The sequence below is a fragment of the Chrysoperla carnea genome, chromosome 5 (genome assembly GCF_905475395.1).
Source record: "Chrysoperla carnea chromosome 5, inChrCarn1.1, whole genome shotgun sequence".
NCBI lineage: Eukaryota > Metazoa > Arthropoda > Insecta > Neuroptera > Chrysopidae > Chrysoperla > Chrysoperla carnea.
The window spans coordinates 26,316,265-26,344,057 of record NC_058341.1 but is presented as its reverse complement, the minus strand read 5'-3'; the positions used below and the strand labels follow the sequence as shown (position 1 = coordinate 26,344,057).

The 27,793-nt window shown below is 29.0% G+C and overlaps 1 protein-coding gene across 2 annotated transcripts; it reads left to right on the top strand.

The window, feature by feature from the left end:
- On the top strand, positions 1-26,842 carry LOC123301490 (hillarin). 2 transcript variants are annotated; one of them, XM_044884247.1, is made up of 9 exons: positions 1-336; positions 798-1,042; positions 22,947-23,063; positions 23,125-23,321; positions 23,385-23,855; positions 24,322-24,749; positions 25,165-25,295; positions 25,443-25,700; positions 26,471-26,842. In XM_044884247.1, exons 1-9 carry the CDS (start codon positions 12-14, stop codon positions 26,765-26,767), a joined length of 2,469 nt encoding a protein of 822 aa, XP_044740182.1. In that variant the 5' UTR covers positions 1-11; the 3' UTR covers positions 26,768-26,842. The 2 variants fall into 2 exon arrangements, with proteins under 2 accessions (XP_044740182.1, XP_044740181.1); XM_044884246.1 differs by having other exon boundaries at positions 1-354; positions 26,471-26,840.
- The last annotated feature ends 951 nt before the right edge of the window (positions 26,843-27,793 follow it).

The following is a 27,793-nucleotide window of genomic DNA, read 5'->3' as shown; positions in this document are numbered from 1 at the left end:
TCATAATCAAAATGATGTACAGACCAAATTTTTATGAAAGTACCTGTTTACGTTGTAACGATATTGTATATCAAGTTGATCGTGTTGGTCCATTAAAAGATTTCACATTCTTTCATAGTGGCTGTTTTAAGTGTGCGGTGTGCGGGACAAAATTAACGTTGAAAACATATTATAATAATCAACATCGACAAGAGGATAAAGAAGTGTATTGTAATAGTCATGTACCAAAAATTGGACCAGGACATTTAGATCAAACGGCGGTTGGTATACGATCCGCGTTAAATGTACCACGTAGTACGAATTTTGTTAATGAACAGATACGTGGACATGGACGAGGTACATTCGATGCTGAAGGTAAATTGAAATTAAATAACATTTCTTTCTTTTAAGTTAGATTATACTTAAGTTCCCGAAAATCACCTCTATCACATAACAAAAGATACCTGAAGGTATCAAATCTTTTTTTTTCTATCTAAGCTTTCGTTGCCTCTACTATGTCCAAGAAGTCGTTAAATACATTAAATACTGACTTTGCTTGTTTGAGTCCATAGCGGTGGTTTCCTACGATTCGCCTTTAGTTGAGGCTATGGCCTATGAGAATTTTGAGGTCTCATAGTAAATGCTCTTTATTGCTCGCTTCCTTCCCATTTCTTTGTAAAATGCAAAACACTGGCGAAGTTTGGACAAAAAAAAATCAACTCAACCTAAGGATAACTTATAGATATACTTATTTTTATATAAAAAAGGATATTTACAAAATAAATTCAGGTTGTATAGCGTTAATTTTTTCTTTACAGCGTTAAATATTCGAACACATCTAAATGGTTCAAATAATTATCAACAGACATCACCCACACATCATCGGGATGCACATTATAGTAGTCAAAATCAATATGCACATCAAAATCAGAATTCAAATTCACCAAATTATCAATATGGTCGTTTTGATGCATCTGCATTACATATTGCGCATGCATTACGACAGACCGAATTACAGAAAGCATATCAGAAAGCACGTGAAAAACCCATTGATTGTTATTTGGTAAGTAAATTTTATTTTTCACATTTAAATTATTTGAAGATTGCCATTTGCCTTTGAAATAGTCAATTTTTTAAGTCAAGTCATTAAACCCCCTTTTTGGAAGTTATTTGTAAAAAGTCGAAAATTTGTCTAGAGATAATTTTTAGAGTTAAAATGTTTTTAGCTTATTATTAAAAATCCCAAATTTTTAAAAAAACTTTCGCAGAACTTGCTTTCTTATTCAGTATTGAATTTAATCTTCCCTTCGCCACCACCATTAGATTAATTATTACCGCAGCTGGTGTTAAATAACTGCGTTGGTTCACATTACGTTGCAATAATTAATTATATTTTCATCTTCTGGGACACTAACTTATTAATGACTGAAATGTTTTTTTACCAAAATGATTCTAAATGGCATTTTAAATATAGTTTGACAATTATAAATGTTTTAACAACATCTCGTTAACAGACCTGAAATAATAAACCAAAAATTTATCAAACCGTGATAGAGAAATAACTGTTGTTAATTAAGTGGTATCTAATTAAGTCACATATCCCTAAGTAAATATTTTTAAGATTTTTAATGGAGTCAATTTTTACTATATTCAACATAACTTATTGAAAGTCAACAGAGAGAGATGAGGAGGTGTTAGAAATCCATATCATGACCCCTAGAACATATTTTAGAGAATTTTGGGGACATCGACGACCCCATTTTATTCTAATGAATTGAGCTCGGTATGTAGGGCTATATACAAATACAAAGCGGATTGACGTTATTTAAACGGCACCTCAATTCAGCAATTATGGCTCTGCTCACCTATACAGCCTCTTGAGAATTGAGACATATCTGAGTATAACTTCCCTCTCCAATATGAGCATTAACTTCTCAGTCCTCACACCTCCTTTTTATAGCAAAAATCATGTTTTTCGTGGTTTCTTAAGGCTTTACACATCTGCATATGCCATATTCCCTCTACACCGAGCTAGAGGATTGAAATTTGGTAAATATGGTGATATAGTGTCAAGAATATATACCTTTTAAGAATATCAATCTTTCAGACCAAATAAATACCGTAATTTTTATTTCATTGCAAATCCTCGAACAATAAGAAACATTAAATGAGGTGGCAACTATGACTTTATAGATGGAGCACTACTATTTAGGAGTTTTTTTTTTTAAATAAAATGCTTTAGTTTAAATTATCCCCCAATTAACAACTCATTTCTAGAAGAGTACCCCTAATTGTCTCTTTATTATTACTATACAATTTATTTTTATACTGAAAAAAAAATTTCTTTCACTTTTTAAAACTTTGTGCTACCAGGGACACAACAATTAATCATAGTGATTTCATTCGATTGTTTTTCCGTAATTTATAGTGAAGTTATTGATAAACAAATCAAATAACGGGATTTTTTTTATTTATAAAAAAAAAGAGAAGAAAACAGACAATTGTTTAAATTCAACGAACCACAAAATTTATATAATTTTTCATATTCAATACCTGCCTGCTTCTATACCAAACATAACAACTAAATTAAAAATTTTAAACAATTTCTATAAATAAGACCTTCTAACAGTAATAATATAACTTTTAAGATAACCTAAACCGACTTCAGAATAAAAGGTGCTGGATATAATTTTGTTACTCAAACTTATATCTGAAAAGGTGCCTGTTGGGATATCTCTGGAAGATTGTGCTTTTGGAAGTTTAATGTTTCGGAAAATCTGGCACTCCCGGTGGTAGCCCACCCTTAAAGCCGCTAGATGTCTGTCCAATTGGGCTAATCTCTGAAACTGCTAATTTTATTTAAAAATTCTAGGAAAAATACAGAACCTTAAATTATTGATTGCTGAAATCCACTGAGAACTTCTTATCGTATTTCTATTTGTCACTTGGAAAAATGATAAAAAGTAAAATCGCTTTGATAACAAATATACATACGAATCAAGACTTCTCCTCTTTAGTTTTGAAGTCAATCAAAATTATAAATACATTCTTGAATGCAATTGTTCATTAATGTCAATAATAATAAATAAAATAAAGGTATAATTATTAAAAATAAAAAATCGCATACACTGTTGTTTAGTCAACACATATAAAATCTTAAAAATAATCTTACATAATAATAGAGTAACATCGTATCGGTGTTAATTGATTGTTTAGACTTTAGAATACAATTTAGGTTATAAATATACCTATTACATTTAATTTTTTTTAATATCCGAGACGAATCAGAAAACCATTGAATTCAATAACTATATAATTACAAAATATTTCTATATTTATGTATATATAAAATCGTTAAAGTTATTTACAAAACCACAATAACGAACAAAAAAAAATATTTATGTCATGATTTTATAAATCGTATAATATATTTAAAGTAGGTTAGTAATCATGGTTAAATAATAATTAATCGAAAATTGATAATTTTAACACGTTTAAAAATAAGTAGATCTTTAAAAAAAAATATATATAAGTGAAAAGTATACAGGTAAAAGCTCCTACAAAACTAAGCCTGTATCTATTTGTATCTTATATTTTTGATTAGCTTAAGGATGTATGAGCGCCAGGGATATTTTGCATAAAAGACTTGATTTTTGTTATATGAAGTTGGAGTAAGTCTAAATCAATTCTGAAAATTTTAGGGGAGGTTGCCCGATTATTTAAATAAATAAATGACTTTAAAAGTAGGCATATTTAACATGGGTTTGATGGGAAAATGGTAGATGGATGATATGTTTTCAAAGATTTCCCCAAAACTAGGCGGTGGAAATTTAAAAAAAAAACTATTTAAATATAAAAACCTTAATAAATATTTGACAACAAAAAAAAACCGTTGTGCCCGACTAATTAAGAATGTACGAGCACGGTAGTGGGGACACAAATTTTAAAAGATATATATTTTCAATTTTGATGGTGAATATGTTATAACTTGTCAATATAAGACGAAAAGTAAGAATAAAATTTTTGGATATCTGGATTAATTTTCAAATTACCGAAAATTGGAATTTTTTTAAAATTATTTAGCTTTCGATATTTCGAAAATCAAGGCAGATATCGCAAAATTGTATTCTTATTTTTCGTCTATCAATTCAGAAGGAGGTAATATATGTTTGAGCAGACTTAGAAATAGAGTTCTAATTAGTTCAAATTATGTATTACTAATGGATGAAGTGATCAAATTAACCCTTTCTTTCGATTTAATGCTCAAATAAAATCATTTGCATTGAAAAAAGATTAATTTAATTATGGAGTTTAATTAATACAACTTAATGTTTTTTAATTAAAAAAAATTATCGCATTAAAAATTTAAAAAACTAATGTATTTTTACAAAAAAAGAAAACGAATTTAATGTATTTGTGTAGGAGACTGGTTCACATTCTCACGAAGTATTATAGGTCACTACATAAATGACTTACTACTACTACCAGTCCATATATTTCAATAAAGCAGATAATAATATTAATAATACAATTCAAAACAATAGAAATATTCTTTTCTCCTCTAATAATTATTTTACAATTTACAAGAAATAATTATGACTTCCAAAATTTGTAAGTACCTAAGTCATTTTCCCACGTCCATTTTTAAACAAACTTTCTTGGGGCATATACACAGGTCTTGAACCAAAAATTCCTGTTTTAACAGAGTTTTTGATGTAGAGGTAGCGAAAATTGGAAATTTTTGGCCTAAAAATTTCATAAATTATTAATTTGGCATAAAAATATACTACTCAGCTAGATAAATGCGGTCAATCCGCTACGCTAGTTTCGGTATACGGGTGTTATTAAATTAAAATTTTATTGGTCACAGATTATTTTAGGCCATTTTTCTAAAGAAGTCAATGAAATATCGGAGACCATAAGATATTAACAGATACTTTGAATGAATTTTGTTCTCCTATATTTTGACTAGAATAAAATTTTGCGATGCTAAATTTTTTCCATGTTATCCTCGTAGGACACTCGCAATTTTCCCATTTTAACCAAAGTTTAATTTCATAATTTTGTACTTTGTCCAAACCGGATACTACTTTCAGGCATCTATAATCGTGATTTATGGTGTTGCAAACCGGATGTAAATACGCTGTACATGTAGTAGACAAAAAGTGGTAAGAGAAAGGTTACATTTGCATCCGTGCATCCACACTTGGAAAGAAAACTAATCAATTCCCGATCAGAGCTACAGTAAGAGCCTGCAACTCTGGATTATGATCAATATGCAAAAATTGAATATGTTTCAAAATATAAATGTGATTTGTTTGCCTTCCTCCGCCCTTTAACATTTTGAGAGCCTATACCCATAATTTCTGTCCAATCGACCAAAACCTTGTCCCCAACCTAAAAGTATTTTGATCCTAATAGTTTGATTTTAAACGCAGTATTTTAATAATTCAATTCACTGATAATATCATTTTTTATCGCTTTAAATATCTCATCTCTTTTTCTAAACTTAATGAATTACTTTTCAAACACTTGTAACTATTCAACAAGTCATGTACGCGTTATTTATATCAGGTTTACATTCTTTTATTTAATTATGTGTGACAAATATGCAAAATTGATCATTTAAATTCATTAAGTGTATTTTATTGAAAACTTTATAATGTTTGTCTGACTAAACATATCGGGTGCTACAGAAATATGATTCAATAAGATATTTCAGTACCTATTTTACTCTGGCCGCCACCTATTTAATTTCGGTCGGTTTTCTTATTTAATATGCACCTGGTTATGCATTAAAAAACCATGAAATAAGGATCAATTTTAAACGTCATAAACCAAAATCTAATAATAATCATTCCGATTCACTTGCAATTAAAAATATTGCATTAAAGACTGTTATTTCGTTTTTATTGTCAAAGTATCATATATGCGAACCCCGTTGGTAAGTCGCAAATTATTATAAGTATACTCAATACATTAAATTTTAAGGGAGATCAACCTCTATATTGTCTGTTAATCCCTACAATCACGTAGAAATAATCGTATTGGGAACTATGTTTACCATAGACAGATAGATATCCGCTGAAACTCACACGTTAAATTTTTTCTAAGACATTCTGTATATCTTATAGTAGGTATAATCAATCGTTATAGCTTGTAATTTTATGTAAACAAAACATCAATCAAGACTCATCATTGGGTTAAAAATTGAATAAATTTATAAATTACTTATGTATGTAATTAGGTTTTCTTAAAATAATAAAAAGCGAAACTCATTAAAATGTTTTGTCTCATTATTTGTTGTCTACTTGACAAAACACCGAGAAAAATTAACAGTTATTACATCCTTCCTTTTTTGAAAAGAATCAGTAAGCTTTTGTAAGTACATTTATAAGACGACTTATTTCTCAACAATTTACATTCTCTTCGTCCTTGTGCAAGGCTTGAAACTGAGAGATGAAAATATTTTTTTAAACAAAAAATGGTGGAAGCGGCGGGAAGTCAAGTTATGTTATTAATAATTACCGAAAAAAGTTAACATTTTTTATAAGAATTAAAGAGAAAGATCACTTATATTTGTTTTCAAAATTATCGAAGGATATACGCTACTTATCAGAAAAAATCACAGAACTGATCCCCGGTATGATTCGTTTCTTAGATACTGAATCTATGGTAAACCATTCTGAAACATTTTGAATCTTCGAAAACCCAAACAAATGACGACGGCATGACTGCCATTTATGTAAATGGGTTGGTTTTTTAATTTATTAGAGTATAAACTTTTTTAATTTATTAGAGTATTTCAACAATTAGCTTAGTCAATTGTTTGTTTTCACTTGTTTTTTTAATCAAATGAAAACTATTTTAATATACTTTGATTCCAACAAATTGTTAGTATGTTTATTTGCTTCCATAATATTACTTGTCGACAAATTACATAATAAATTTACTTCAATTAGCATCGGAATCAACAAGTTTATAATTAAATAAGTTTTTTTCCGGTAATTATTAAGTGGAATTTATTAATTTGTTAATATTAGATGTAATTTCAGCAATTTTTCCTTAACATAATTATAGAAAATGCGCCTTATTGCCTCCAACCTATCAAAGCCTAGATTTATAAATAAGTTTAGGTATATAAATCAAAGCAAAGTAGGAAATTTTTATTTATTTCTTTAACGAACTGTTGTCTAATTTGCTGATGAATAAAAATACATAACTGAAATATTTTGTAATACCATGAAAGCAATACAAATAAAAAAACATCAAAAAGTCGCTGTAGTGTAGTAAAAAAACACAAAGATTAATTATTAGTAGAGATTTAATAATAATAGACCTTGATCCCATAATAAAGCGAATTTTTTTTGTTTTTTTAATCTCCGAACTAAAAAAAGGGGTGTTATAAGTTTGACCACTATGTGTGTTTCTGTGTGTTTGTCTGTTTGTGGCATCGTAGCGCCTAAATGCATGAACCCATTTTAATGTTTTTGATTTCATTTGGAAGGTAATTTAACGGAAAGTGTTCTTAGCTATGTTTCACGTGCGAGCTTAGAGTTTTGTACCCGAAAAAACTAAAACATTTAAAAATTGATTATCTTCTAAATCGGTTCAGTTTGGAAAAGGCATGACATATAATTTTAACATATAAATAATTACTATGGAAATGAATATGGTCAAATAAACCTGGCTCCATTCATTTCAAAAAGTGAAATGGTAAAATAATTAAGTAATTCAAAACAATAATTCATAAGAACAAAGTCAACTCAAATATTTCAATTTCAATTAAAATATTTCCAAAAATTTGTCCCAAAAAATAATAGCTCTCTAAGTATCCTTTTCATCTCATCTGATGTCCTTGACCATCACTTTGATATTGATTTAAGAAAGAGTGTTATAAGTGTGTTTATCTGTGCGTCTGTGTGTTTCTCAGTGGCACTGTAGTCCCTAAACGGTCGAATTGACTTGATTGAGAACATTTTATAGCTAAGTTTCCAAAAATCGGTTTACCAGGAATAAATTGCATTTGTCGGGGGTTTTTTTAATTTTGTAAATTTCACTTGTAATAATGTAGTGATCGGAATATAATAAATACAAAACTTCAGCCACGATTAAAATTTCAATTTTCTTTAATTAATTAACTTGTCTTTATCATTCCTCCAAATGACAGATAAAAAGAATCACAGAAACTTCGCTTTATTATAAGCGCAAGGTCTTTAAAAACTAGATATAATCAAACATGTTTTTTTATTAATGTACGGGTACTTTGATTGATATCTAAAACAAATGATTTTTATGTAATAATAATTTTTGTATTATACTTTTGATGATTATTCATAATTTTATATTTTCCCACAAAATACACTCAAGATTACATAACTACTTGACAGGAAACATACGGATGCCATGCTATACCGTCAATTAATTATAACAAATACATTTGTCGTAATTCATTTTTTTAAATTAATGTAATTTAATAAATCATATATAACTTTTTTTAAGCTTTATTAAAAAGCAAAAACATTGCTGTTTAAAAGAGCTCTAAAATGAAAAATCAGTTTTATATAGTCGTATTATTTACAAGGGTTGGAATTGGAGATTTTCTGCAGTTTGTATCCACGAGAAATTATCGTTGGGAGAATAGACCTGGTACCTTCGTAGCCAGTAGTCTTTTAAGTATAATTCTGAAAAAAATTTAATCTTTTATTGCTTTGAATTTGATTGTTACTAAAATTTAGCAAGCTTATAAAAAAAGACATGGTTGGCATATCTCCTTTTACACATGGACGCAACTTTTTTCTACTGGTGGCAAACTAGCTTGCAACCAGGATAAAATGAAAGGAATTAAATGAACCCATATTTATTTATCTAAAAGTTGTGAAAAAACCCTGAATGATTAGTTTCAATATATTTTTAATAGAATAGGAGCCCTTATCATTTTCAATTTTTAAATGAAATATTTCGATTTTTCTCATGAAAATAATGTTTTATCTCAAATTATAAAAGTAAATATCAGATGACCCATTCTAAATAAAAAAAAAAAGATCGTAAACCCCTTTCAAAATATCATAAAAACACACTCATAAATATGATGAGCTTATGATTTATTATAAAATTTATTAATGTTTATCTGTCAAAATTTAAGGTACAAAGGGTCAACCACTTCTCGTTCGCATTCCAAAAACTTATAATGCTTATATAATAATATTAAGACACTAAAACTAACAACATGCAATAACGCTAAAATGCCATGATATCGTGACGGTTGCGTCATAAAGTAGACTTAACGCACGAGTAATTTGTTTGTTGTCCAACGGAATTATAAATCCTTCAACCATAGCTAAAAAAATGAAATACAATATACCTTCTTTTACCTTCATCATAAAAGTAAATAAATATTATATGTACTTATAATCAAGTTCTGTAATTAGACTCATCGAAAAAATTATACGTTATGCAATATTCATTTATTTATTAATTTAAACAAATTTAACGGATTTTAATTATTTCATTAATTTTAATGATGCTATTTATAAGTTTCATATAATCATCAATTTAGAGCAGCTTCTGGAAGGTTTTAGATATTCAAGAAGCAATTTTTGCCCCAATTTCCAAGATCAATTTTTTTAATATAAATACGAATTTCGACTACTAAGTAGTCATCATCAGTATGAATTAGCTAATTGTAATTACTCGAATATCATTTCGCATAAGGATCATGTGCATTGGCCAAGAACTAGTCAACTGAAGGACGCTGATTGGCTGACGTCACTGATATTACAATTTGACAGATACTTGGAAAAGTATAAATTGTAGGTACACGAAAATATCAATGTGCAGTTCGCCACCATATTAGCAACGAATAATATACACAATAAGAGTAATTACGATTAGCTAATGAACTAGCTAACTGAGAAATTGGGGCAAAAATCGAAACTTATTTCGAAATATCCTACACTTCTAATTTATTATCTTTGATAATATCAGACGAGTCATGTTGGTTGATTCATATCTCTTAGACGCTCAGGAACCCAAAACTCATCGTCAGATTTAAAATTGCAAAATTTTCTCTCCACACAATTTTAAAACTCTATAACTTTGAAAGAGACTGTAGTCTAAAGTTACATTTAGTTATTTTCTTGAATGGTTCTAATGTAATTTAACAATACCAGCTTTTAATAATTTTGCTAAAAATACTGTTTGTATAAGTAAATGTTTGTGTATTTGTAAAAATATGTCTGTTATGTGTTTTTGAAAATTTAAAATGCTAAAAATATATCTTAAAAAATGGATGGGTCTTTCTTTTCAGCGTTTTTAAAATCTTATCGCTTCCACCAAAAATCTATTTCGTAGGATATTATAAATTTAATTGGATTATTTAAATGTATGATAAAAATGAATCAACCTAGTAAACGCATGTATAAAAAAAAACTTTTTGTGTGTTTAAGTGAAATTATTACTGAATAAATAATTTAAGCAAAAAACCAAAAAATAACTGTACTTTTTTTTTTATAACTAGGTATATACAGATTTTTACAATTCCATTCACAAAATAATTAAAATTTTTATTTTATGGATGCACAATTTTTATTTTATTATTTAAAACAATACACATGATATACAAATTACATTTAATTTGACTAATTAATTAGCTAATTAAAATATATTATTATTTATTATAGGCCTAATTTCATTAGGGATTTAAATTTTATATGATAATTTTATTATATTTTTTTCAAAACTAAATCAGAACGCATAAAAAGAAACCATTATGGAATATTAAAATAATGCTTATTAATATAAATATAAAAGTTCGTCATGCAGAAGCTGCGTAAGCTAATCGAATTCAATTTCTTTTTAAGAACAATTGAAATTTCAATCATGTGTAAAAGCTCTAAAATTTATAATTTCAACTAACTTTTTTAAGCAGTAGGATAAAATTATCATTACGTCCTACTGCTTTGCACCCAGGATGGAAAATGTGGGAAATATAATTTTTCTTGGATATACACATATCTAAAATTTCGTCAATTTTACAACCTTTTATTTAGTTTCACCTGTCCCGTTGTCTGTCTGTAATCAAATCTTGCAAGTCAAACTTGATCCACTTTCCGGTTTCCGATTGAGCTGAAGTTTGGCATGCACATTTAGTTTGGATGACAATGCATGGTAAGGTTGTGGCGTCCTGATTTTCCGATCGCTTTCACCATATTTGGTATATATACATGTTTTTTAGTCTTAAATTAATAAAAAACACTTTTTAAGGGGCAAGCTTTTATTGTACTAAAAAGTAGAAAATAATTTTATCTATGAGTCACTCTTACCCGACTATTAGTAAAAGTTTGAGGCGCTTAATATCAAGAATGAATCGAAAAATAATTATTCATGTGGAGTAGATGAGGCGTTCCGATTCATTTTTGATATTTTTAATTGAGCACCTCAAGCTTTTACGAATAGTCGGGTATGAGTGACTCATAGATTAAATAATTTTCTACTTTTTAGTAGAATAAAAGCTTGTCCCTTAAAAAGTATTTTTTTTATAAAGACAAATAACGCTTTTTTTTAACTAAACGAAAAAAAGATTGGATGATGTATAGGCTTGATCTATAACTTTGCTTGTATATGCTTCGATATTGCCCGTAAACGAACTTAGTATGATCAACCTTTGAAGAAATTTTTGCAATACTCCAATAGCCCATTTTCCTTAAAAATGAAATTCGCTAATAAGTATAAAAAAATGTTTATCAGATTCTTTATGTATAAATAAGTTATTTTAATTTGGTATGTTTTTGGAATAATAATTAATCTGATTTGTGTTTTAATGTCAATGATTACAATAAATTTTATGGTAAATAATTTTTTATGGAATGTCTCAAAATGAATGTTAGATTTGTATTGTATTTATAGAGTACAAAAATCTAGTTCTTTTAATATATATGCTCACTTTTCACTGTTTAAAAATCAGAATGGCGACTGGAATATATGTCTAATGAAGCGATTGATTTTTAGACGATAAGAATTACAACTTATATCAATGGTAATTTTGTCTACAATCTAAAATCTATCCAGTACCACCGATACAATCGTTTTTTTTTTCTATTTTATTCAGTAAGAAAAATAATCTTTAATAAATTTTCATTATTCGAAGGGGGGCTTTTTGGTGATCTTGACCTTCTGAGTTATTTGAAAGTCAACTCATGTTCATAACGCGGGTAAGAAATAATTTAACATTTTAAATTATCAAGATATTTCTTAAAATGATGTAAAAATGCAATTTGCATTCAATTTTTGAAGTGTCTCTGATTTTAAAAAAGGTCAACAAATGTTTTTTTTTTTTTTTTGTACAGACAATTTAAAGTTATTTCTTATCTCTTGTCATTATCAAAAATTGGAAATAAAAACATACTTCATAAAAATCCTAAAAAATTCAAAAATCGTATTAATTTAACGGTTAGGCAACTAGTTTCGGTGATATCGAGCCAAAATATGGGATAATGGGTGATATTTCAAAAACTATGCTTCCAATCATCAAATGAATACGATTTTTGAATTTTTTGGGTCAAAATTACCTTATATACTAAGTTTTATCCAAATCAGAAACCATAAATTTTTTTCGATTTTTTTGGAAATTTTTTAAGGGGTACCCCTTTACAAAAATCGAAAAAAAAATGTTGGCTCCGATTTCGATAAAACTCTGCTTATAAGGTAATTTTGACCCAAAAAATTCAAAAATCGTATTAATATAACGGTTAGGCAACTAGTTTCGGAGATATCGAGCCAAAATATGGGATAATGGGTGATATTTCAAAAACTATGCTTCCAATCATCAAATGAATACGATTTTTGAATTTTTTGGGTCAAAATTACCTTATATACTAAGTTTCATTCAAATCAGAACCAATAAATTTTTTTCGATTTTTTTTATGTACTTTAGTTTATATGAAATATACCAAGGTATACTAAGTTTTGTCCCAAGTTTGTAACGCTTAAAAATATTGATTAAACGAATAAGCAGCTCTACTTTGCGTATTCCATTCAAAATTATTAATTATTCCAAAATTACAAGTATTGGTTTTTTAGATTTTTTGGAATTTTTTAAGGGGTACCCCTTTACAAAAATCGAAAAAATCGAAAAGAAAAAGTTGGCTCCGATTTCGATAAAACTCTGTTTATAAGGTAATTTTGACCCATAATTTACAAAAATCGTATTTATATAACGATTAGGAAACTAGTTTCGGAGATATCGAGCCAAAATATGGGATAATGGGTGATATTTCAAAAACTATGCTTCCAATGATCAAATGAATACGATTTTTGAATTTTTTGGGTCAAAATTACCCAATATAGTAAGTTTTATCCAAATCATAAACCATAAATTTTTTTCGATTTTTTGGAAATTTTTTAAGGGGTACCCCTTTACAAAAATCGAAAAAATCGAAAAAAAAATGTTGACTCCGATTTCGATAAAACTCTGTTTATAAGGTAATTTTGACCCATAATTTACAAAAATTGTATTTATATAACGATTTTGGAAACTAGTTTCGGAGATATCGATCCAAAATATGAGAAAATGAGTGATATTTCTAAAACTATGCTTTCAATCATCAAATGAATACGATTTTTGAATTTTTTGGGTCAAAACTGCCTTATATACTACGTTTCATTCGAATCAGAACCAATAAATTTTTTTCGATTTTTTGGAATTTTTTTAAGGGGTACCCCTTTAAAAAATTCGAAAAAATCGAGGAAATTTTTTCTCTCTAATTTCGGTAAAAGTTAGTTTATAAGGTAATTATGACCCATAAATTACAAAAATGGTATTAATATAACGGTTAGGCAACTAGTTTCGGAGATATCGAGCCAAAATATGAGAAAATGGGTGATATTTCTAAAACTATGCTTTCAATCAACAAATGAATACGATTTTTGAATTTTTTGGGTCAAAATTACCTTATATACTAAGTTTCATTCAAATCAGAAACCATAAATTTTTTTCGATTTTTTGTTTATGTACTTTAGTTTATGTATATGAAATATACCAAGGTATACTAAGTTTTGTCCCAAGTTTGTAACGCTTAAAAATATTGATACTATGAACAAAATTTAGGTATAGGTGTTCATAAAATCATTAAATTAATCCATTTTCGGTCTGGCTGTCTGTCGTCTGTCCATCTGTCATCACGATAACTCAAAAACGAAAAAACATATCAAGCTGAAATTTTGATATAATGCATCTAAGTGAGCAGTATTATATACATGTGTTCTCTCCCACTCTATGCAGGCACACAACAGAAGAACTGTTGTATAGCTGAAAAGACATCGAAGCCACGATACAAGTCTTTTTTTGCAATTTCATATAACATCTATAATATCTCTTACTTAGATGCATTGCTTAACGCATGTACTTTGTCATACTCGCGACATTTATATGCCTAGATGTAACTCGAACTAGTGGTATATGTGTGACATTGGGTTGGGTATGTATGTGTAATGTGAAAGAGTAATCAACACTGCCTATGCATGGTATTTCAACAATTAACTCAGTCAATTGTTTGTTTTCACTTGTTTGGTAATACTTTCGTTTTGGTATCTTCGTACTTGGAGGTAAAGATGTACAATTCTATATATTTTTCCGTAAACATGTGGCGGAGTACTAAATAATTCAATATTTTTGTCTTATAAGGTTAGAATAAGTCAGAAAATGAATCCAGTTAATAAAGGGGTAATATTTGCAGTAAACAAGTTTTTTGGAGAGTTACAAAGATAATTTTATAACTCTTATTCAATTAAATAGTTATAATCTTTTCGCCCACATCACGGCTTTCAATTAGCAAAATTTCCAAAAACAAAACTTAATCAGTCAATATATTGAACTTTAAAAACAAGCAAATTTCTGATCACAAATATGCAAAAATCTCGATTAGATTAACTTACCTGGCTTCCGCTTCTAATAAAACTTAGTGATGCTTATTATGTAAATAAACTGAAATAAAATACCTTAAGTAATAAATTCGTACATTAAAGGTCATAGAATATTAATAATTCATTAGCAGTGACATCTCTCACCTTACCATTTATAAACTTTTAACTGCAACATGACATTAAATTAATGTCATACATAAATTGTATCTAGCTGAGATTATGGTACTTTTAGTAACGTAATATTATGTTATAAAACAATGCACATTTATTTTAAAATCATAGAGTAGGTAGGGGGTTTCGAAGATAACATAACGTTACTATAATATGACGTCATGCATGTATATAATAAATATATATTTTCAATTATTGTAAATTATAAAAGCTTTTCAAGTGGTGTCAACAACTGTACAACCATATAAGTGTTCATATGTTTATACGAATACTACCGGCAAACTATACAACATTATAATGGCAGACTAATAAGACAACCCACTTTTAATCTCAATGAGGCTTTAATTTCACAAAGTTTTTTTAATTCAATCAAGCTACGCCGACAATATTTATTGATTTGATAGTAAGGAACATTACCAACCAGGTCAAAATACGAAGTTCTTCCATAGCACAGGATAATCGTTTATTCTATCATATATGAATTTTAAGGGCCGTCAAAAATTTATTTCATCAAATTCTATCCAAGTTGTCATATGCGATATTTTGTACATTACAATGACCATTTCTCAGGTGATTGCTTCATTGCAAAGATCTTCAAAGATACTTTTATCAAATCGACGGAAATTCCTTCATAAATTTTTCGTCATTGACGATCGATTATAACTTCTGAAAGGGAAAATCTTTTTGATATCTTATCTGTTTATAAAAGCACACACATGTAAAACATATGAGTTAATAAATAATTTGTTAAACAGGTACATTCAAAATACCGCACATATTATATTAGAAAGTATAAGGTATATTTTTATATATGGTGGACTCTAAAAAAAGATTAACTCTACTGATTAAATTTTTGACATGAAACTTTCGTTAAAATTTGAAAATATGCGAGAATAGATGACAAGATCTGAAATCAAAATTCAAATCGATTGATAAAAATAAAAGATAGAATCAATTAAATAACTTTTTCTATCTTTTTCTTGCCTAACAACTTTTGATATGCAGTATCTATGGCAATTGTAGGTTATGACGTCACCAAGTGTTATTTTCCTTTCTATTTGCGCATTTTAATCCTTTCTATATTTTCGTAATAAAAAAAAATTTCAGGAGCAAGGCCCATTGATATTTACTGGATTATTTATTAACTTCATAATATGAAAAATATGATCTTTTTTGTCAGTATGGTGATTAACACAGGAATATCATCAAATATTATATCTAATTAAATGATGATACTTTAATAATTTTATTTTATTTGCGATTAATCATCCCAAATAAACTGATTGAAGCAACAGGGACCAGCTAAGGCACTATTAAGAAACCTCATTACCCTTTTTTTCCAAAAATAGCTGAACTCATGTTCTATTCTTTTGTTTCATAGATACATTATTATGCTTTTCGATATCCATTCCGACAAATTTTTCTGGAACTTTTATTTTGAATACTTGGGTAACCTAAATGGGCAAATACATTATCCAACTTTAAATAGACCAACAGAATGGTTATATTTTTATACGAATATCAATTTTCATATCAATCACTCTCTGTATATTAACTACATTTGACAAGCGAAGTAATATTTACTAATAAAAATGTATTTAATTTTGGTGAAATAACATACAATCATGACTCATCTATAATAATACATATTATAAAATTCACGATTAGATGTTTAATTTTATGATAGGTTTATTACTAGTTTGCATATTAAATTTATTTGATTTACTAATTATTACCAAAAACAATAAATAAGAGAAAATATTAACTGTTATATCAACTAATATACTTAGCTTTCTTTCATACTACATACTATAATCAATACTCGAGCTTGCAACTTGGTTATTCTTATCGAAAACTGACATACTTCAATTTCTGATGGGAAGTTTGAAGATTGTATTCTTACGCTTTAAGGGAATTTGATTTGGGATATATCTATCACCTAAGCTACACCTACATTTCTTGTCCACCTTCCATATTCTGAAAACAACATCCAGGCAAGACCCAATGTGCAAATTCAAGATCAAGACCTTTTAGTCTTAGTAGGTCGAGTATATATCTGGAGTACTGAATCTTATCTTTTAAATTAACAGGTTTCCACGGCCATTATTAAGATATAGAATAGTTAACAGAAGTAGAATTAAATTGCAAGCGTCTCTGAAATTCCCTACGTCAAAAAGAAGAGTGGGTCATTTTAATATATAATGGCTAATAGCTTGTTTGTAGTTAGCCAATCTAAAAAGAACTTAAGCAAAAGTTGCAAAGTTTGATGGGAGACATTATGTTCTGACAGCAGCCCAGATCTAGTTCTTCGGGTTGCTTTAATAGCCAATTTAGATTCTAAACTAAGAAGGGCACTCAAAGTTGATCGATAATTGTAATACGTTTACAGTTGATCGATAATTGTAGGTCAAAATCATGAATACAGGCGAATGTCCTCCATTGCCCTTGAAAAATTTTTGGCTAAAGTATCTTTCCATATTTAGCGTATTTTCTTTTGATTCAATGCAATAATGACATATTTTTAAGTCAAATTTCATCCGAAAGCTGAAGATTTTCGAAAAAATGGTTTAATTTTTTATGAGGATCAACTTTATAATTTAAAGAATTATTCTACCCTTAAACGGTTTTAAATTCAGAATAATTGGGACCAATCTGTCAGAACATGATGTCTCCCATCAAACTCTGCAACTTTTGTTTAAGTTACTTTTTGATGTTAAGTCACACCATTTGATTGGTTAACTACAAAACGAGCTATAAGCAACTATAGCTTAAAATGACTCACTCTGTATGCACACACTTACGTATTTACGTCCAATTACCATGTAGGTATATAATTGATGTTCACATCGGTAATTTTAAGGCGAAAATATTTTGTACAAAGTAAACAGCAAATACAGGAAACAATTAAAAAGATGGAGAAATATAAGCAAAAAAAATTATTTCAGATCTTGACACCATCTGCTTAAAAATTATTTTCAAATTATAATGATGCTGTGTTCTGATCACAAATATGTAAATATGGTTAAAAAATGGTTACATCATATTTAGTTAAAAACCAATAAATAATACCATGATGACAACATAACCAAACGATCCAATCAAATAATAATGGGTACAGAATGGTTGGTAAGATGACGTCATCTAGATAAGTAGGTGTAGCCAGCCACATTGTAAAAGAGTTATTTCCATGTTTGATGAGAAGTACACGCAATAATTACTATTGTGGGTTGAATAAGATTTACATACAAATACATACCTATAACATTATCTAGTTAGTTATTTAGTTATTTTATCTGCAGGTGTTATTGTAAAGGTTTATTAATGAACAAAAAAATAAACTGAACTACATTCATAATAATACGAAGTACAATTACTTACAGCGAGTTTCTGAAAGATAATTTAGCTATTGTTATTGTACCGATTATGAAATTTTTTGTAAAAATTGGATTGTTGAATAAAACATAATCATCAAGTTTCATTGAAATAAATCAAATTTTAAAACGAATTTACAGATTATAAACGTTTTTGAGCAGAGTGTGCTATATGACGTAGTAAATGTTAAAATACAAAAGCCCTTAAAAGCTCTCCTATAGGCACAGAATTACTGTTACTCCATCTATTTCATTTAAGCTGATTTATACTTATTTAATTGCATATAATTTTAAAAATTCATTCACGTAGATTTTGCTTTCAGTCTTATATATGATAACTAGCTGTACCCTGCCACGATTCGTTGTTGCACATTATGGTTGGATGGAAATAGATGAGAAATATCTAGTAAATTTTATGAAACTTGATAAACCTCCGATAAAAGTGTCCACAACTACTAAACGGCTGAACTGATTTTCATGTAACTTACAGTTTTTTAATGCACACATCATACCCTTTTATTGGATACCCGTCTCTGACCTACTCAAATGACACTACAGCCCCAGCTGGGGCCATGGCCTCCTCAACAATTGACCTCCAGAGCAGTCTATTTTTCTCTTCATGATTCGGACATCACCCGTGACATAGCCTAGCCATCTCATTTTGGGCCTTTATTTTCTACTTGTGCTATGAACTTTGACATTCAGTACCCATTCAATTTTGTGAGCTTTAATGAAACGAGCAATGTCTCGATTTTGCAAAATGTTATTTATCTCCGTGTTGTATCGGATTCTCCACTATTCTTTTCTTATCATCCTTGGTCAGCGCCTATATGTCACTACTGGACGAATTAGTGATATACAATTATTTGATACCACATTTGGGTATATTTGAAAATATTCGATTGTTCTTCCCCACTTTTAGCCCCTTCCCCCATATTCCCTTGCGTTGGGGTTACAGTTTTGTAATGTACCCCACTTGGATATATTTAAAAATATTCGATTCCATCCCCACATTCAACGCATTTAATTTTGTTTTGAAGTAAATCTCAACTATACATCATTATAATAAAATTCTATTTTAGTACGATTTCCAGAAGTGAAGACTAAGCGAGCTGCTTTATCATAGAAAAACTCTAGCAGATAATTTAAACATAGTACATATAAGTAAGCTGCGTGGAACATACTAAAAAGATTAGACAAAAAATTGATACTGAATATTTTTTACACCGAAACGAAGGTCTAAAAACCTTGAAAAGTTTAGCTCATATCATTTTAATATATAAGAATATCATCAGTTAGACAAGTATAATGTGACTTTAATTGTTCACATGCTTGGCATTAGAAACAATAAAACAAAGGCTCTTTTACATGCCATGTTATGCACCAATTCATTATAACTTAATTGGCAGTCAAGTGTTTTATTTTTGATGTTCATGGTCTTAGTAAATTAATACCTACCATAATTAAGAACTGCATATTTTTCCAATTTTCATTAACAATTTTCAAAATATTTAGTACATGAGTAAAAATAATTGGTTTTGAAATATTTTCGTCATTTTTAAATAAATACTTAATTATAGGTAGGTAGAGATATTAGTTGTTTCATGACATGCCTAAATGACGTGATTAATTTAGAAATTTAAAACAAATATTTCATGATGATATGTAAAAATCTTAATTTGTAAAACAAAGTTGGGTTAGTTAGACCATTTACAACTCAAGAACGGCTGTACCGATTATAATGATCTATGATTTTATTAATTCGTCGCCGCCCCAAATAGCAGGAGGGATGAAAGTTTGTATGAAAATCCATCATTTTTGAACTAATCTAAATCTAATCAATTTGGGGTATAGAACGAAAAAAAATTAAAATTTCTTTTTACATTTAACACTGCAATAATTGAACACCAATGATTGACGATTGTTGAAAAGATATTAAAAGTAATTAATAATAAACACTACCTGTCCATATTGTGTGAAATCGAATATCTATCTATATTATACTTTTTATTTATGATATAAGTGTCTGTTTGTTTAGAAAAGTATTCATAAATAGAAAGGTATTTTTGTTTGTTTTGTTGGTTATTTTTGTGCCTGATCCATATTACCTATGCTATGTTTTATAAAGATATTTTATTAAGGTAATCTGATATAATTATTGTCGTTGGTTCTTAAGAACTTTATATTTCTCAAATATCAATTACCTTCGATATTCGAAAGGACCAGAAGTCCAGTTTTAAACGCCATTATAATCATTCTTTCATTACTGATGCAGGTGCAGCTATTAAAAATTTGCTTGGGAGATTTTATAAAGTACCTCGAAGCGAGAGTCAGAAAACGGTGTTGCGCAAATCACCCCTCTTGGGGTACGGAGATGCCGTTACTTCTCACGTAATAAGTTAAGTGGCTTTTTATGGTTTTTCAGATGGTATATGTAATGCTGAAAAAGGTTAGAAAAGCATTATATTTACACCTTGGTGGAAAAAATTTCTGAAGAAGAATCAATCTTAATAAGTTATAGGAACTCTGAATAACTATGAATTTCTCAACGTTTTTAAACTGTTGTGAAAACTGAATGTGCAAGACCGCCAAAGTCTTGATCTCGTTTTTATCAAAGTCAAGGTCAATAACAGGACCATAAGTATGCAAGACTAAAAACATAACTAAGTTTGCAGGACCACCTTAATATTGCTTTTTTATAGCATGTGGAATGACGATTATGTATCAAGTCTATATATTGATGATTTAATATGAAAAACTAAAAAGCAAAAAAAATGTGTTTGATATATTTAATTTTAATTATAGTTCGCTTGTGGCAATTCCGCAAATTTATTGAAGAAAGCGTTAACTTTTGTTATCATAATTTAACAAAATATTTAAATGAAAGTGATTAATTAAATTTATGTTGTTTCCGTTATTGACCGTTATTGATTGATTATATTTTTAATTTAATTAAAAATTATTTATACATAATAAGTTTTATTTCTGTTATAACTGTTTAAGTTGACATAACAGGGAAAGCTGAAATCTCTGATTAATTCAACCATCGCTAATAATTTCCACACTGTCTACAAAACTAGACAAACATTTCCTTCCGTTTCTTTTTGATTCCTTTTGGTAGGTATTTAAATTTAAATATAGTATTAGTACCTACTGAAGGCTGTCAAGATCAGTAGATAATTTTTTTGACTTATATCATCCATAAGTTTCAAATTTTATAAAACGATCAATTATCTTATATTAAGGGGATAATCCTGTGGTCGAATTGGCCATATTATCCATAATGTCTAAAATGTTAAACTAGACTAGAACCATGACAAAATTTGAAAGGAAACGAAGTTATAAGCAATCAAAGATTGCATTCAAAGGTTGTCCATCTCTTTTTAGCAAAACATAGTTCTATAAGTAATCTCTATGGCGATACCCACGTATGACGTCACTAATGGGTATCCTCTCTTTGTTTAACTAGGAATTTTAAACGTTCATATCTTGCATACTAGTACAAATTTTTAAAAACCAACTTCACTTTTTTTTTCGTGAAGTGAGATTTCCATCCTAAGTAATAAAAAAAATTTAGTTCAATCCCCTATTAATACCTATTTTACATCTTTGGTAATTAATCCATCTCTTCTTCTGTTAAACTTTTTATTGCCACTTAAAATTTAAGTTCGTTTTAAAGACTTAAGAGTCAAGTGCAACATTTGAATGCAAAACTTAGTGTAGGTTTTTAAATTACTAAAAAATTATGTAATTTTTAAAAATACGCAAAAACATTATTTAATTCCTTTATATAATATTTATAATAAAGTAACATTATTAGTGCCGATAAAATATTTATTAGTGGGAGTCAAATATCTAAAACTCACAATCGCCTACTAATTTGGCGCCAATAAAATAATGAATTATTTTATTGATTTATAAATTCTGTTCCTTACAATGTATAAAAGAAAAACGCCGATGATGAGAAAAAATAATTTTATAAGATCTAAATTTTTAGGCTAGGTAAAAAATTTCATCACTCTCAAATAGCTAGGTCGATTTTAATATGATGAAATTTTGTTTAATCGTAAGGTTGTTATTTAAGTTTCATGAAACTATATTTACTTTTCCAAGATCATAAATTTTTCTTGAATTTATGAAAACTTGAAAAATATTTGTTTTTGAAAAGTAAAACATGAGTCTCATTAGCCACAAAACTCGAAAATTCTTAGTTTTAATTTGATTTTATAGTATCAAAAGTGAGCCGCGTATAACTAGTAGGTATGAAAGGTGAACCGCGTAATTACTAATATTTTGGAGCTTACCTATAGTGCAAGAGCGATGAAAACTATTCTGTGATAAATTCCTACAGCTTACCTCTTATTACTAGTTTTGCAAAATTTATTTCTGATTAGTCCCTACTTAGCCCATGCATACCAGTATTGGCGCACTCGGCAATTGGCAATCTTTTGCAATATATGTTTTGCTTTATCACTTAATCTAATTTTTTCTCTTGTTTTGTAGGACAAAGATGAACAAACGAAATTGGAAATGAAACATCGAAAAGAAGAAGACGATTTATACAGAAAATTTGCTAGACAACGCGAAGAAGAAGAAAAACGTATTCGAGAAGAATTTAGGGTATTGTTTTTTAATGCGAAAATTTACGAAATATTTTTTAAATATTGTTTTTTTTTTTTAGGATGAATGGGAAAAAGAACTTGAACGTTTGGCACATAGATTTGAACGTGAAATGCAAGTAAAACGAAAACGACCTGACGAACAAAATGTGCTTACTTTAAGACACCAACAAGAACGGGAAGATTTAGAAAAAAATATGACCTTAAGGCGAGATAAAAAGAAAGAATCGATTACCAGAAAAATGTTGGAACACGAAAGGTATAATATAAATAATCGGAGATTTAACCGAATTTAAATTAATCGTTTTAATTTTATTTTTAGAGCCGCAACAGCTGCTTTAGTTGAGAAACAAAGTCACGAAATGTTAGAACTCATCAACGAAAAACGTAGTGAATATATGATGGCTGAATCATTATATTTAGACGGAGACGTGGCTGAAGGATATGTTGAAGAATTATCACCATACCCTAGTCGTGCACCCATTCCAGCACCTCCGGCACTATCAAAATTCCAAATTTATAATGATCCGACAGAGTTTGCAGAGGTTGACCAAATTGCTATATCAGTGGCGCAAGAAGATCAAAAAACATTCACGGACCTAGTTAGACAGTTAGTGGGACGATGTGGTTCAGATATAGAGAAAGCCAGAACAATTTTCCGATGGATAACTGTGAAAAATTTGAATACAATGCAATTCGACGATAATTTAAGAGGAGATACACCAATGGGATTACTTCGTGGTATTAAACATGGAACGGAAAGTTACCATGTTCTATTCAAAAGACTTTGCAGGTAAAAATTAATAAATTTAAAAAAAATTGTACCCTCTATCGAGATTTGAAATTCCATGTAGTTCGATTATTATCAATACAATATGCCGAGCTATAAGCGCCCGCGGCTGAATTTAAGACGCATATCTGGGCGGGATCTAGTCATCAATTGTAGCGTATTTTGTACTGCGCATGCCAAGTGATTGAAAACAATTGAAATCATTCAATTGATTGAAAACAAAAGACTCGCCCAGGCAAGAGCCTTTTTTCCAGCTACCCTCTTCACTCTAGTTTTACGGCCCTAATATATATACGTTCTTTATACTACTGTTTTTTAAGATTTAAGCATGTTTATGCCATATTTTGACTACTTGAGGTCATTAGTAGTTTTCCCAGTAAAAAGAAGTTGATTTATTGTTAGTGTACGTTTCCAATCCCATGAATGAATATCTTATGAAGTTTTTAAATGCAAATAATTTTTGTTACAGTTACGCTGGTTTACATTGTGTTGTTATCAAAGGCTATTCAAAATCAGCGGGATACCAACCAGGTGTACGATTTGAAGATAATCGATTTAGGAATTCATGGAATGCTGTGTATGTTGCTGGAGCATGGCGATTTGTTCAATGTAATTGGGGTGCACGTCATTTAGTGAATGCAAAAGAAGCACCAAAATCAGGCAACAAAGCAAAATCGGACAGTTTACGATACGAATACGATGATCATTATTTCTTAACTGATCCACGTGAATTTATTTATGAATTTTTCCCATTACAATCCGATTGGCAATTATTAAAAACACCAATTACATTACAAGACTTTGAAGAGTTACCATTTGTTCGTTCATTATTTTTCCGTTATGGATTATATTTCTCAGATACAAATACAAAAGCTGTTATGTATACAGATTCAACAGGTAAATATTTTTTTGGTTTTAATTGCAGTATCTTCCTCTGAAACAAAGCCAAGCAACAACGTCAAAGGAACAAAGCCAAGCTTCATTGGGGCCCCCCAACTAATTTTGACTAGTAGTAAAACTATACGGTCTGCCTCCATACCGTGAGACTTTTTCCTGTGTGCTCCATACTCTTGTGAACAGAGTTGTCAATTTATTTATTCAATTCTCTGTTAATTTATCTATATCATATATTTTATCTTACAATCCTCTTTCGACATTTTATAGTTTTGCAACCTGATCAAACCGACTGACCTCTCCATAGAGTATGTTATTATCAAATTCACTTTGATAAATTACTTTACTTAAGTTCTTTAAATTACGTTAGGTGTTATTAGATATATTTTGTTACAAGATGCATTTTTAATTTTTTTAGGAGCTGCAACTGTTAGAATAGCAATGCCAGCACATATGCAAGGCAGTTTAATATTTCATTACAATTTAAAATTCTACGACAGTGATGGCGATGGTTTTGATGGTGTATCGCTTAAACGATTTGTTATGCAGGTAAATAATCTTTAAAAGTTCTAAAAAACAGAAAAATATCTGTGCAGTCTAAAAGAGGTATCTCTCGTTATCTCCACTACTGATTGATGTGAGCAAGTTGATTTCTTTTTTACGGTACACTTACCAAATTTTTTGCTTTTTTTCTAGTCTGTTGTTGGAAATCAAGTAGCCTTTCGTGTTCATGCACCATGTAGTGGTGCATTTTTATTAGATATTTTCGCAAATGCTGTTACACCAAAAGAATATTTAACTGGTGAACCAATGAAATTTAAGAGCGTTTGTAAGTTTAAAATATGCTGCGAAGAATTACAAACAGTTATGGTTCCATTACCAGATTGTGCTAGCGGAGAATGGGGTCCAACAAAAGCTACACGATTATTTGGTTTAGTTCCAATTACACATCAGGTAAGATTTAAAATACAAACATTAGCCTTACAAGTATCGTTTAAGCTGCGGATAAATGTAAACCTTGAGAGTTTCGAGTTAGAAGATGAATTTAGAGAAGAAGTGTTTGTGTGTGTGTGTGTATGGTCTACGTGGTCATTTTCTTCGTAATTAATATCGCACGGACAAAAAATGATATCGACCTCGTGGAGGTGTCGATCGAAGCGTATTAACGGCAATATGATTTGAAAAGAATTCATAATATTCGATCGAACAGTTTCGAGTCCCATGTCGACCCCATATTCCCGTTTCATCCTCAAAAGAACTGAAAAGAACATCAGTTTTGACTTAAATATAGGAAGTTGTGACTATCCTATTGAAAAATTAATTTTCGTACCCCGATGTAGCTACAATTTTGTCAGTTCTGCCATATTTACTGAATTCATTCTATGCTATAGAACTTTCTGAAGCATTGGAAAGCATTATACATAAGGATTGTAAGTGGGAAAAGGGTTGAAAGAATTTTAAGAGTATTCTATCAATGGAAAGTATTAAAATCGATATCGTGAGGCCTACAAAAGATATCAGCATACCTTCTGTGAATGGCTAAGTAAGATTAAAAACCTGAAAAAGAAAATATTTCGATATACTATTTACGCAGTTAACTATCAAATTTTCCCTCCAAGATAGAAGCGAAAAAATGAAGCATCTAAATCTATTATTTTTATCACTATCTATTTTTTTTTTTTTTTTTTTAACTATATAAAATAATTTCCAAAATATATTTCTAGGATGCATTGGTATTTGCCGGACGTGAATTAGAAATACAATTTCGTATGTCACGACAACTCACTGATTTCATGGCAACATTACATAAAAATGGTGTAGAAGAGAAACGTTTATCGAAATTTGTAACTCACGTAATATCCGACGATATTGTTACATTTGCAATAACATTCCCAGAAGAAGGACAATATGGTTTAGATATTTATACCAGAGAATATAGTTCGGCTATTTCGACATCAGGTGAAAAACATTTATTAACACATTGTTGCAAATATTTAATAAATTCATCGAAGCGTAATTAAAGAAAGTTATAGATTATATTTTTTTGTACAGAATTTAAAACAGTTGTCTAGAATATTCCAAAAATTTTTATATTATGTAAATCTTCTAACTGTTAAATTATATTTTTGTAACAAATTTTATTTTTATTTTAAGATATTCATTTATTTTTTTATTGTAATTATTATTGATTCCAGTTTAAGAAATTAGATATCAATTATATTTTAGGCTTAGCTTAACAATTCCTGTGCCCACGATTTTTACAGCGTATTAGATAAAAAACGTGCTTCTTGAAACTTTTTCCCAACATGATTCATCAGTATCTTACGTACGGCGTGTTTCCTTACGTAAATAGGATATTTCCTATAAATATATAGGTACATTTACTTATTAAAATCGGCCAGACAATAGATATTGGATCACTAGCAGTAATATGGTGCTAAATACTTTTAAAACTATTAGGTACTTAGACTCTCAAATGAGATTAAATGTTTCAAACTTAAAAAAATGGCTGCAAATATTTTACTTCTACGTTTTCATACTTTATTAACTATAACTTACGTTGTTCTATTAATACACAGCAATTGATATAATAGGCAATTAAATTAATAATAACGAGTGTCTAAGCCAAAAAATATATATTGTATACCTAATTTTTTTAAACTGTTCATAAATGGTCGGTTTTTTGCAATAATTATTATATTTTAATGTTTTTAAAATTTGGCATCAGTGTCTTGACTGATCAACCTTAAAACCATTTACGTTTAAAGGATCGCAACAGAAAATTTCGGAAATTTTCTTTATTAAATATATTTGTTAGATGCTAAATAATATGAAAAATAATTCCTGGTTATCAAAAAATATAGGCAATACTATCACATAGGTAATAAATCTTTTGTGAAGACATTTACAATTTTTTCCAATAAATTTAGAATACTTGAATTGGTGAAAATACTTTAAATTGATTTTTTTTCACGTCGAAAAATACAAAAATTTCAACAAAACTTATTTAGAAAATGAACTAGTAATTAATTATAAGAGATAATAGG